Source organism: Caretta caretta, chromosome 14 (genome assembly GCF_965140235.1).
Source record: "Caretta caretta isolate rCarCar2 chromosome 14, rCarCar1.hap1, whole genome shotgun sequence".
Lineage (NCBI taxonomy): Eukaryota > Metazoa > Chordata > Testudines > Cheloniidae > Caretta > Caretta caretta.
This window is the reverse complement of record NC_134219.1, coordinates 24143145-24156163: the sequence shown is the minus strand read 5'-3', so window position 1 is coordinate 24156163 and position 13019 is coordinate 24143145. Positions and strand designations below refer to the sequence as shown.

At 46.7% G+C, this 13019-nt stretch overlaps 1 protein-coding gene across 1 annotated transcript; it reads left to right on the top strand.

Moving 5' to 3' along the window:
* The first annotated feature begins 3068 nt into the window (after nt 1-3068).
* Nucleotides 3069-7024, top strand: TMEM238L (transmembrane protein 238 like). Its single transcript, XM_048818261.2, has 2 exons — nt 3069-3517; nt 6491-7024. Exon 1 carries the CDS (start codon nt 3069-3071, stop codon nt 3486-3488), a length of 420 nt encoding a protein of 139 aa, XP_048674218.2. The 3' UTR covers nt 3489-3517; nt 6491-7024.
* The last annotated feature ends 5995 nt before the right edge of the window (nt 7025-13019 follow it).

Sequence of the window (13019 nt, the reverse complement as noted above, 5' to 3'; positions counted from 1 at the left end):
TTTGTCCGGTCTAAAATACCAGCCCTTTGTATCCTGAATGAAACTTGGAATTGCACAGTAAAAATCCCTGCCCTTCTCAGCATGTAAATAGGCAAGCTGTGTCTTTCAAGGGGCACTCTCTAGTCAGTTTCCAAATGTGAAACTGAAATAGTTCCACTTGTTGGCTCTGCCCCTGGGCCCCCTGCCACTGGCTGTCATTTCTACAGTCACATTTTTCGTACTTAAAAAGAAAATGTCCTATGCCCCATTACTGAGTGAAAGACTCACACAAAGAGGGGAAACCAAGGCAGGGGCCATCCCTTTGTTCGGTTTGTCCAGCACAATGGAAGCCTGGGTTGTGATTAAGACTCCTCAGTATTCTGCAATACAAATAAATCAATGAGGCTCAGATCTTGCCAATGCTTACACACCAGTGACTTTACTCACATTGGCTCCAGTGAGCTCAGCTGATTACTCAGGAGAAAGAGTGGAACAGACCAGACACAAAGCGCCAGCAAATTCACAGTGTAAACACCTTGAAAACCAGAGACAAATGCTTTTTTCTCTCTAATGTCTCAGTTCTAGTGATTGGTTTCTTTTCACAGGTTAAATATTTTCAGAGTGATTTGCAAATGGATGGTGTCTGTCCCTTTAAGTTTGAAGAGACAAGGTGGGTGAGGGAACGTCTTTTATTGGACCAGCTTCTGTTGGGGAGAGAGACAAGAAACTGATCCAATAAAAGAGATTCCCTCCCTCACCTTGTCTCTCTAATACGCTGGGACCAACATGGCTACAATAATGCGGCAAACAACTGTTAAATTTAACACTTTTGGGAGTTCCTTCTCTATACCCTTTAGACAGCTGGGAGATTAGCCTTTTTTTTTTTTTTTGAAGCAGTGAGCACCCACAAATCCCAGAGAAGTCAAAGGGAGCAGTGGGTTCTCAGACCACCTTTGGAAAGGGAAAATTAAGCCATGCCATTGACTTCAGTGGGGATTGGATCAAGGCTTAGCCCTGGTGAGAGATAACATCACTGGATAAGATTTGCAATTGGAATCTATGACAGTGTAACTAATTAGTGATAACAGAGCAATTAGCAATTGCCCCTGGGGTTACATACAATGTGAGACTGAGGCACCAAGTAAGTGTTTCTCTTCAGAGCCTACAGTAAACCAGAATGCTCTGTCCTGGAAAACCCATGAGCAAGTGTTCTGTGTTTGCTTGGATTATATCTTGCCTGCTACCTTGGAGATTTACTGGTTAGACATAGCAGGAACCAGTAAAGCAATATGGCCTTGATTTTTTTTTTTTTTTTAAAAGACAGTTTGTGGATTTGTCAGCTTTATAAATAAGTGCTGGAGTATTCTGCAGTAATGCCTCAGAATAGGACAGTTTACAATGGTGCAGTGTTGGGAGCTCTTACTAGGAAATATTGCAGTGTTTTATATAAAATGTGTTCAAATTGAGCTGAACACTCCCCAAATCACTGGGTTTATCTGTATCATTTTCACCAATTAGTGGTTGACCCGCTCTGTTACAAGCGCCTTTAGGCAACAAAAAGGTTGTTCCCTCAGACTGAATATGCTGTGAGTTACGGTCTGTATATGGCATCAAATTAATCTGAACAAACCCATGAGCCTCACCCCAAATCTCAGGGCCTACATACAGTAATAGCTCTCATGGTCTCCTGCATATTCCCTCCCCCCACACACCATTTCTGGCAGGCTAGAAAGCTGTGGCCTTGTCTACAATCTGTACTTTCACCACCATAGCACCATGATGCAAACCCCTAGGGTAGATCCCCCACCTAAAAACTGACTTGCATTGATACACCCCATCCTGGTTTGACAATCTAAGGGTTTGTCTATGCATGAAGTTAACTATGGGTCAAGCTAAACAGGAACAAGGTGCTCCTATTCCAGAATAATAGTATCACACATGGAGCTATTCAGGAATAGCTGTTCCTGAATAACTCCATGAGTAGAAAGAAAAGGAGTACTTGTGGCACCTTAGAGACTAACCAATTTATTTGAGCATGAGCTTTCGTGAGCTACAGCTCACTTCATGTGAGCTGTAGCTCATGAAAGCTCATGCTCAAATAAATTGGTTAGTCTCTAAGGTGCCACAAGTACTCCTTTTCTTTTTGCAAATACAGACTAACATGGCTGTTACTCTGATCCATGAGTAGAGAAACCCAAGAAGAGTCTAAACTCTGCTGAGAGATTACATTGGGTTTGAGCAGGTAAGGATTGCAGATTATAGTACTAAAACATACAATTTGGCATCACCACTCTGGAGTGACACATTCAAACAGATTATGGCCCTTGAAATTACATTACTTTCTGCAAGTTTTGCAGTGCTGCTGCTATACCGCTGTAGTCTAGACACTCGGTAGTCAGGGAAGGAGGTTTTCCATCACTGTAGTAAATCCACACCCTTGAGAGGCAGTAGCCAGGTGGAGAAAAGAATTCTTCCATTGATTTAGCAGTGTCTGTACCGAGGCTCAAGTCTGCTTAATTACATCTCTCAGGTGCATGGATTTTCTTCCAGTTTTCAAGCTCTGTACAAAGGCACAGGCTTATGATCCTCATTTTACTGAAGGGGAAACTGAGGCACAGCACAGCTTAGCATTGTGCAGTGTAGCAGCAGTGTTAAGGTTCCTCATAGGACCAACACAAAGGTGATAAATCCCCTCTACACACCACTGAGTCTCCTGTTCAAACACCAGCTATAGCTGCTGCCAGTTCTACCCATTCTCACTCCTAACCTTCCCTACCACCTAGCTGCGTAAAGCCAGGGGCGCTGTAGCTCAGGGCTGAACTGCACTGTCCTTAAAGCGGAATTCGAGCCCCCATCTGCACTCCAACCCCTTAACTATTAAGTCGGAGGAAAGGTGTCCCAGCCCTGAACGTTGGCTCATGTATCTAGAGCCTATCCCTTTCTATGGAGGTATAGGCGTGGTCTAGGCTTTATATAGACCAGGTGGGCGGGAAACGGCTACAGAGTGGGCGTGGTTTGTGCTATATGTAGAGGGGGGCGGGGCTAGCAGCTGCTCTACTCAGGTGCGCGGCGCTGTAGGTACCGCCGCTATGGCGTACAGCTGCGGGCGCTGCGCACTTTTCCTGCTTGGGGCTCTGGCTCTGGACGCGGCCGGGCTAGTGTTGGTGCTGGTGGGGTCGGTGGTGCAGCCGACCCGGGCTGGGCGGCCGTATGGGGACTGCCTGGTGCTGTCCGGGGCGCTGCTGCTCTTCCTCTCGCTGCTCTGCTGGCTGCTGTGGTACGCGGGGAACCTGCGCGGGGTGCCGGCCTCTGAGCTGCCTCCAGGGGCCCGCAGCCCCGGGCAGCTGCCACGCTCTAGCCTGCTCCGCCTGGCTAGCAAGCTCTCGGAGCGCCTGTCCCAGCGCCGCCCGCCGCTGCCCGGCCCTTCCCCGCCGGCCCCCGGGTCGCTGGAGCTCCGCCGCCTGTGCGCCATGGAGAGCCCGGGGACGCCCGGGGACCGGCTGGTGTGAGAGTCCGCCCGCGGCGCCCGGAGAGGCAGGTAACCGCCCGTGCCCTCCGCTGCCGCACACAGAGCAGGGCGAACCCCCGGTGGCCGCGGACGCGGTGCCGAGTTGGTAGCTGGCACAGGACCCTCGGGACGCAGCGCGGGTCCGCTGGCGCCGCAGGGGCGCAGAGTTTCCAGCGCAGGAGCTGTGTACCGGGCAGGGCGAGCCTGGAGCGCAGGCCTGGGTCCCCAGCTGGAACAGTCAGGCGGTTCTATGGGGTGATGCCCGATGGTGGCTGGCTGTACAAGCCACAGGGGCTGGGACTCGAACCTAGATGTTCTCTGAGCCCCTGCTCAGCCCGCTAGACCCTGCTGCCTCTGAGGGTGAGGTTGCTGAGGAGAGAACACCAAAGGAGCCCAAGAAGGTCCTGTGGCAGTATCTGTTTAACCCTTTGGTGAGCAGAAACTCTCTTGCACTTTACACACCCCCTACCCAGTCTTTTGGCCGGCAGTATAGGAAAAGCCACTTTTGTAAGGACACCAATTCCTTGGCTGACTTGAACCAAAGCAACTGCTCCCCTCTGTGACCTGTCTGGAAGCTGTACCAACAGTGGTATGTCTAGCATAGATGCCTCACTATTTTCTTCTGTGTCAGATCAATAGATGGCCCCTGGGTGACCAGATTGGACTGTGGCCTATGTAAACTGATATTGTTCAATTACTGCGGCAAGGGGATGGATGCTTTAAGTAGCATTAGAGAGCGTTTACTGAAGAGACAAGTACATCTGTACTTAAGGTCCAATGCTTATGCCCATTTATTTCCAGTGTTTTCTAGCCACTGTTGTGGATGCCCTGGTGTGAGTCCCACTGTAAAATACAATTTACATTGATGCAGTGGTTTGGGCACCAGCAGAGCTTGTGCAAGCTTCAAACAATATGGAAAATGTTACGGCTCTGAATGAACTGGAGTATTTAATATGGTGTTTTATATGCCTGCCAGCTGCTCTTGCACACTGACTCAACTTGCCTTGAGTTGTACCTTAAGGGAAAACCCTGTGTTGTAACAAATTAGCGCTGTTGCTTTAGGACGAAAGGGTCTGTCACTGTTTTCCAGATCTGTCTTCGGTGGATTTCTTGGAGTGCAGCTAAATAGTTCTTCAGAAATAGCTATTCTGCTTTAAATTCACCCCCTACCTTCTTCCAGAATAACTTTGGTGTGTAGCCAAACTCATAATATATTTCCAGTCTCACGGGATTTCAGTCTAGAGAGGAAGATGAGGTGACTGCTTTGTAAAATCCTTGACAGTCAGCCTGGGGTGTAATGGGGACTTCTCTCAGCTGGCTTCCAAATGTCTTTGGCTGGCATATGAATGGTGCTGATCTCTCACTCAGCTGTGTGAAATGTCTCAGGGCTGCTGGACTTCCCCTTCCACACCCCAAGGATTTGTATCAGCAGGGTGCAGGGGAATGGAAGAAATCTGAATGCTGTTACAAAGCTACTTTGCAAATTGGTGTCATTCTAAACAGACTAGATCACAGGTTTTGAGGTTCCTACCTCCTCCTCTACATAGGTGTTTGAAGCAACTATCATGTTAATCAACTCCAGTTCTTTAAGGAACCCTTGCCTAGTTCCACTTCCCTGACACATGACACAGAAATACATCTAAAGCTCGATGTTTAAGCTCTTTTCCAATTTGTGTCTTTAGATGTAGATCTAGATCTCATGTGCCATACTATTCTGTTTTTCACTAGCATGTTGGATGCTGTTGCCCACAAAGGGAGAATATAACAAGCAAAAACCCCAGCATCTCTTCCCTACTTGTTTACTACCTTTAGAAATATTAAGAATGTCACTTCTGGTCGAAGCTGTCCTTTTCCTGAAGGTCCTATGGGGGTTAGAGCATGAGCTTTGTGCACACTGAATTTAACAGACTGTTTCTAAACTTTTGTCCCCTTGATCAATGTTCTAAAGATTCTTGTGATGTCATAATCTCACTAATTCTCCAGTCACTGGAATCTTCCAGGGTGGACCAGACTGGACCTTCTAGTGTTTTGAAAGCAGTTGTATAGATCTATTATAGCAGAATAACCATCTCCCTCTCAGGGCTGGTCTACACTGGAAATTTATACTGGCATAGCTCCATCTCCCGGGTATGGAAGATCCACACATCTGAGGGATGTAGCTCTAGTGACTTAACCCGGATGTCCATGGTGCTAGGTCACTAGAAGAATTCTTCTGTCTGCTTAGGCCTAGTCTAGACTAGAAAATTAGACCAGTTTAACGGTCAGCCAGGGGTGTAAAAATCCACCCCCTGAGCAGTGTAGTTAAGCCAATCGAAGTCCCAGTGTAGACAGCAGTAGGTTGACAGAAGAGTTTGTCTGGTGACTTAGCACCTACCTACTCTTGGGGTTGGGAAGGTGGATCACTTATGCTGATAGGAGAATCCTTCTCATCATTGTAGGTAGTGTCCACACTGGAGTGCTACAACAGCACAGCTGTAGTGGTGTAAGTGTAGACCTAGCCTAACTCTAATATTCGTTCTTGCAATGAAACCCTCTGCACAGCAAGAATGCATTGTGGAGCTGACCATACTGATGTACTTTTACATAGCTTTAAACTGGCCTTGACCAGGTGCTCACCAGAGCTAGGACCCTGCAGCACTAGTACTTGGCCCAACTTAGTCTCTACTCATCCTGCACCGTAGCATGTCCGTGGCTTTCTGGCTAGATGTCAGACATGGAGAATAAGAGTAGACAAAACTGCTTCTCTCATACCCAGCTTCTCCCTGCCTCAGCTGATGGCCAGAGATCTGATCGATCTCTAATGCAGAAAACCTAAAAATTGTTAAAATAACACTTCACACTGCGTGTGCAGATGCTGCTTCTGATACTGACTGCTTCTTCCATCTGTCCTGATGCCTGCGAACATTGAAGGCAGTAGTGCTTCAATAGCGTCCTCTGAGTTACTAACGTGAACTTTGGGAATGGATGAATGGAAACCAATCAAGTTGTACCTTTGCTTTCTAGAATACCTGGAAATATTGTCCTCGTGCATACTCACCACTCGTGTGGAATCTTGAGCTGGAAGAATCCTGGTTGGAGTTGTCAAGCTGTCTGGAGGATGCTCATTTTGCTAAGGCCGTTCTGCCGAAGTGTTATACTTCACAGCCTTTTAAAACTGAAATGTGCACAGATGTGATTGCTGACCTAGGACATGTGCTCACACAATGGGGATCTCTTGAGACTGGTCAATGACTTCAGAATTGCATCTTCATTAAGCATTTTCACAAGCCGAGCCTTAAGTAAAGTTTATTTATTTTGTATGCCATTATTTTTTATATTGCCCCAGTATGTATGACATCCTCTGTGTACAGTGTTTACCTCTTGTATGTGATGTATGAGACCCATGTTGAGACTTGCTCCTTTGAAGTAATATTCACCAATTCTTTATGCTGTCTTCCTAATGTTTACAGGTATTACAGTTTAATTTTATGTGCAGCTCTTTATATAAGAGGACTGGGACCTTGAGTTTTTAAATATTAAAATTATATTTATTGAGAACATGATGGATAGTTTGAAATATTCCAAACAGCCCTGTGAACTGGTGTCATGCAAAATGTTTTTCTAGACTTTGTCCCTCGTGGAAGGGAATGAGGGATGGGTCTTACGGAAAACAGAGTGTTTGGTAATGTAATTACTGTCGTCATGTATACAGGCTGAATTAACAGTGCGTGGAGAGAAACTGCCTGAATGTAGGCAAACTTCTGAGTGCATGACTCTGCCACCTTACTACTCCCTTAATGGAGATGGTTTTTAAAGTAGTTTTAAAACAGATTTTTCCAAGGCTTAGAACTGTCAAAGGAGGGTAGGTTTTCAAAGGAGGGTAGGTTTTCAGTGGATTATCAAAGACACCTCTCTGCCAAGTTTTAAGTCCCTGCTCCAAAGCAAGGACGTGTTAGTGTCTCAGCAAAACAGCTCCAAGAATCTCTTGGGCACAAATCAAACAATGGGTTTTTTTACCCTCTAGCCTGCTTCTTTAAAATGGCTGAAATGTCAAAAAACTCTGGCAAAGGGGCTGCTGTGGAGAACTTCAACCTGAATAGCTGGAGTTTGGCAAAATTAACAGGTGAATAGGCTCTTACAGGGGAAAGTATTAGGTAACCTTAGCCTGGGATAGGGCTGCCCGCTCCTCTGAGGAACGGGTACCCTGGTGAGGCTTGGGTGTGTTTAGTGACCTCTCCAAACCTGTGCGCTTCAGAGGAGCTGAGTAAAGACCCATTAAGTGAAAGAACAGAAAAGCAAGTCCGAGAGGGAACTTTCTGTACCACCCAATCAGTGCTGGGGCTCCCCTATCCTCTGCTGGCTCTGGCAAGGGACACTAGAAGTGATGCTGAAGGGCTTAGAAAGCAAATGTGCAAAACCTCCTGCTCTTTGTTTACTCTAGCTGTGGGGAGGAGAGGCAGGACAGGGCACAGCAGTATCAATTCACAGGCCTAAGAATAATTCCTAGAAAAATCTCCTCGTGATTGAAAAATTGTCAGTGATGGAGAATCCACCACAGGCCCTGGTAAATTGTTTCAGTGGTTAATTACTTACTGATAAAAGTATGCCTTATTTCCACTCTGGAATCTAGTTTCAGTGTCTAAATATGGGATTGTTAGACCTTTCTCTGCTAGAGTGAAGAGTCCATTACTTAATTTGCCCCTCATGTGCATACTTATAGCCTAATCAATTGTTCTTCCTCACTGCCCATCCACACCAAGAGTAAACTGGGGCTGCCTGTATCCTACCAGTGCTCCTGGCCTCTTGCTAGCTATCTCTGCTGTTCTGAGTCCACTGCAAGCTCCTGAGATGTGATTGCAGAGCCCAGCTCTCTGTGAGTTTTCATGCTCCATCCCTGAGAATGGCAACTGATGGCATAGTGCAGCTTACCCCTTAGAATAGCTGGGCACAGTGCTCTCTGGGTGGAGGAGCTGCTGGTGGCCAATCGCTTCCACTGTAGATTCAGGTCATGAGATTTGCCAGCAGCAGGGTGTGGCCTTCTGTTTAGAGCTGTGCCCTGGGACTATGGGGAGCTGGATTCAGTTCCTGCTGTTCCACTGACCTCCTGTGGGACCTGGGCAAGGGCCTGGATTGCCAAAGGATTTAGGAGCTGGCAGATGCCTAGTGGGATTTTCAAATAAAGCCTTGGCCCCTTTAATACACACGTGCAGTCTTTGCTTCCTTTAGGTGTAAGGCAAGAGATCCTCCTGCACCTATCACAGGTGCTTTAGAAAAGCCCTGTATCTACAGCTTTAGGCACCTAAATACCTTAAAAAATCTGCCTCTTATTCCTTCTGCAGCCTCCATTCTCCAGGGGCGTTGTAAGGATAAGAGTGTTTGGCATTCAGGGGCTACTGTGGTGGTGCCCCACAAGTTCCAAGATCAGTCTCTTCATCCAGGCTTTCCTTAGGGTATAGGCAAGGCCCCTGGCTCCATGTGGGCTCTGAGCATGAGGCTAGGCAAGAGGAGAGCTTGATGAACTGTTTCCCCTGTGTATGGAGGAGTGTTGGCCACCAGGCTCCTGGGATCTAATGCAGCAAGGGATCATGGTGGGGAGAGGGTGCATGGGAGGGTGAAAGATCAGGAGGGATTTAATAGTATGCTCCTCTTTTTAAAAAAAAAAAAAAAAAAACACACACACACACCTGTAAACATAGACAATGTCCAGACTAGGCAACAAGCAAAAGCAGTGAGTATAGGTGGAGAGTGAGATTCTCCCTCCCCCTCACCCCTGAGGTCATGTGGCCTGGCCCAGGCTGAGATAACCTGGTAGGATGTATTGAAAACTCATTGTCCAGGCAGTATCCTGTGTAACCTTCGCTTTAAATATTTTCAGTTCATATTTCAAGTGGAAGTAATACCAATAACCAAATCAACTTCTTTAGGTTCTGTCCTCTGGGGTAGTTACAAATAATTTACTGTAGGGGAGAATAAAGAGACAATGTGTGATGGAATCAAAGACTTTATTTCAAAGAGAATAGTTGGTTAAAGCAAACAGGAATTACAGTACAACCCTATGCTGCAATTCTTCTCACATTCCAAGATGAAGTAGTTCATGCAGGGGTGATTAGTCCTGGACAAAAAGAATGGGTCTGTAATCCTTTGTCGTCTTTTCGCTAATGGTATGGTGATGGTGGAGGAGTGTGCTAATCTTAAAATTAGCATGCTACCCTTCCTAAGATCACTATTCTCCCAAAACAGTCCCGTTTCAGCTAATGCTGTGATTAAAATCAGTTAGAACCAAACACGTTTACAACATGACCTGGGGTTATGTCTAACTTGCCTTGAAGCTGTCTTGCTTGACTTCACCCACAATTTTTGACTTTATCCACAGTTTATCAGGCCACACTATTATCAAGCCTAAATGTTGGCCCTGGTCTCGACTTACTTTTCAGCATATTTCCATTTAACATAGACAAACCTCACTTCTTTAGGCTGGTAACCCTGCCATGCAGTGAAGTATGGTGTGGAGTCAAGGCTTTAGAAGTACTCCCCACATGTCTGGGTTGTGGGATGATGCTGGGGTTGGCTTGATACAGAAGGACTCCAACATGTGCACCCACCTGCATTTTGGTTTTTATTTTATTTTGTTTTCATGACAGCCCTAGAGAGGGAACTTCTCAGCCAACATCCCCAAAAGCCCTGATGCTGGGATTGCAGTGGGAGAGGGAGAAATGCTATGAGCTCCCTGCTTTATGTGTGACCAGCCCTTGGTAAGTCTGGGTGCCTGAATCTGTTTCAGTAAAAGACAAAAGTCCCAGTGACATGGATGGAGGAAGAGATGGACCCAAAGGAAGGTCCTGCTAATAACACTTGCCCTCAAGAACTGATTTTAGTGCTAAACTTTTCACCGCATGAACCATCTCTCTAGGCAGACTAGGCACCTGTAGGTCCCCTCTTGTGCTGCCTGCACAGCACAGTAGACATCTGAAGGAAAGAACAGCCTCAAACTGGCTTTGCAGCCTCTTACTCTGCTAGGCTAGAATCTGTTGTTACTTTGTTTCCTGTGCAGGATGATGCTGGTCCGCTGGGCATAAAGCGCTGCTGTCACTTCCATTCCCTGCTGTGAGCTCTGAAAGCCAGAGTGCATCCTAGAAGGAATAATACATGAGCGCTGGGTAATCTAAAATCTCATCAGTTACACTTGAAAGCAGCTCTTCCCTCTCTGATAGGAAAATCAGTATTTACTGCTGCCATTAGAACATCCGAGGCAATGCAGCTTGCCTCAATTAATAACTGGTAAGGCAATATCATTCCATATGCCAAGCAATCATCTGCTCAGCAATTCCGGACAGCGGCTGTGATTCAAAGGAACCCTGGTGTATTTAGATCTTTTAGCTACAGTCGGCAACTGGCAAAAGCCAGTGGGCGGGGAAGGATGTACGCAGTGGTTTTGTGTGTGTGGTGGGTATAGGAGATTGTCTCTTAAGACTTACAGCTAGGCAGATAAGGGAAAGTAATAAAAGTCTGAAAGTATTTAATGTGTGTATATTCTCTGCAGTGCTGGTAGTGACTCCTGTAGTTGTTACTCAGCACTGTCCATTATAAGACCCCGTTTTCAAATTATTATAACTTTGCCAAATTCAAACCATTTGGGCTGAAATTTCCCAGGCCCGGGTGTCCACCTCCACTATAGTGGTTGGACCCTGTCTGAGAATGAGGCTGGAGAAAATGTGGTGTTTTGCCTGTGTTCAAAATAATTAAATTTTTGCCATTGTTTCACTGAGATGCTCTCGTGCCCCCATGCTTTGGATCAGGGACTCTCTCTCTCTCTCTCTCTCTCTCTCTCTCTGTGTACATGCTTGCAAGTGATGTTTGTGTCAAGGATCTGCCTTTTGCCATCTCTGGAATAACTTGGCCTAAATTTGGCCAAATTATAAACCTTTGAAAAAATCTCAGCTCACATTTGCTCCATAGTGACTTCTTAGAGTTTGCACTGAGGTTCCATCTGCACTGAGCATGTGCCACCCCCTCAGCTCCTGTGTATGGACCAGGACTATGCATGTGACATCCCCAAAGAGCAACTGAGCATGCTCCACCCCAGGGCTGAGCTGTGCTTTCTTTGCAATTGCTCCAGAGCTGAGAGCAGGGTTCTTGGTGCCCCCTTTGCTGGCACCCAGGCAGTGTGAAAGGCGAAAGCCACTGAACTCAGATGCAGAGGGGGAGGATCAGGGAGGCAGAGAAGAAACACCGGGAAGGGGCTGAGGAGCTAGGGAGAGTTAGGTGCAAGAGCTGGGAGGGGGAACAGAGCAGGAGCAGATGGCAGCAGAGGTGCAGGAGGCACGGAACATGGAAAGGAGTTGGGGCAAAGGAGGAGGGCAGAGCCAGAAGCAAGGGAGGAAGTGGTAAGACAAGCAGGAGCTGAGATGATCCCATCGGAGGCAGCAGGGATAGGAGCTGGGGAGGGGGCAGAAGAGGTTGTAAACACTAGCGCAGCATTCCTTTGCTGTTCAGAAAACAGCTGTGAAACCTGCTGGCAAAGTATGTGTCCCCATCACCCTCTAATAACAGGTCCACATAGAAGGTAACAACCTTCTACTACTACCAGTTACTCTGTTAGCTCAAGTGTTAGAGGACCATGGATCTGAAGATTCCAAACTCTGCTGATGACCCAGGTGAAGACTCAATATGGTTTTACAGGATGGAATTTTGGGGAAGGTTTGGTTTGTTTGTTTTTTCAATTTTTAAGTTTAAAAGTAAGAAATTGTTATAAAACAAAGTTACAAGAACATTATGAAGGTCGAAAAGTCAAGCCTTCAGAAGTTAGGAAAAGCCAGCATTAAGGTTGCCCATGTAAACTTAATTTAGCCTCCTTATGCATATGTATGATGCAGCTGGAGGATGCTCAAAAGAGGTGGGTATTCTTATAGCAACAGCCACCTCCATGTTCCAGTCCCTTCAGCTGCCTCTATGGTAATGTCACAACATCAAGTTTACCACAAAGCTGCGGATCTATAGACTAGAGCCATGCTTATAACAGCTCTATTGTATGGCAGTGAAACGTGGACTGAGGAAGGCTGAAGAGCCGCAGACTGATGTTTTCAATTCTCGTCATCTTCACCACCTGCTCCATATTAAGTGGCAGGACAAGATCAACGGTGAGGATTTTTGTCGCTGAACCCTGCAACTGCCCTCATCAGCACTGGCTCAGGTTCCGCAGCTTTATTGGCATGAACGTATGATGAGGATGGAAGGCCAATGAATTACGAAGCATGTTTACCAAGGAATGCTGCCACACGGCCACCAGTCACGTGGTCACCCATAGCTATGGTGGTGCAATAAGGCCGCTAGTGATTCCCACAGACACATCCAGCCAGACCATCTTTAGAACCTAGCTGGAGCTCGATTGAGATGGCGCTTGATCTTCAAGGAGGTTACGTCCCTTTGTGATTTGCTTGGGTGATGATGATACGGTTTTTTATTCCATAATCACACACTCTTTTCCCGCCCCACCCCCGCCCGGACCCTGCCTCATTCAGTGCACAGGGAGGACAGCACCCCATGAATATGCATG

Coding starts and splice junctions, on each gene's coding strand:
- TMEM238L (XM_048818261.2), top strand. CDS start 3,069: ATGGCGTACAGCTGCGGGCGCTGCGCACTTTTCCTGCTTGGGGCTCTG.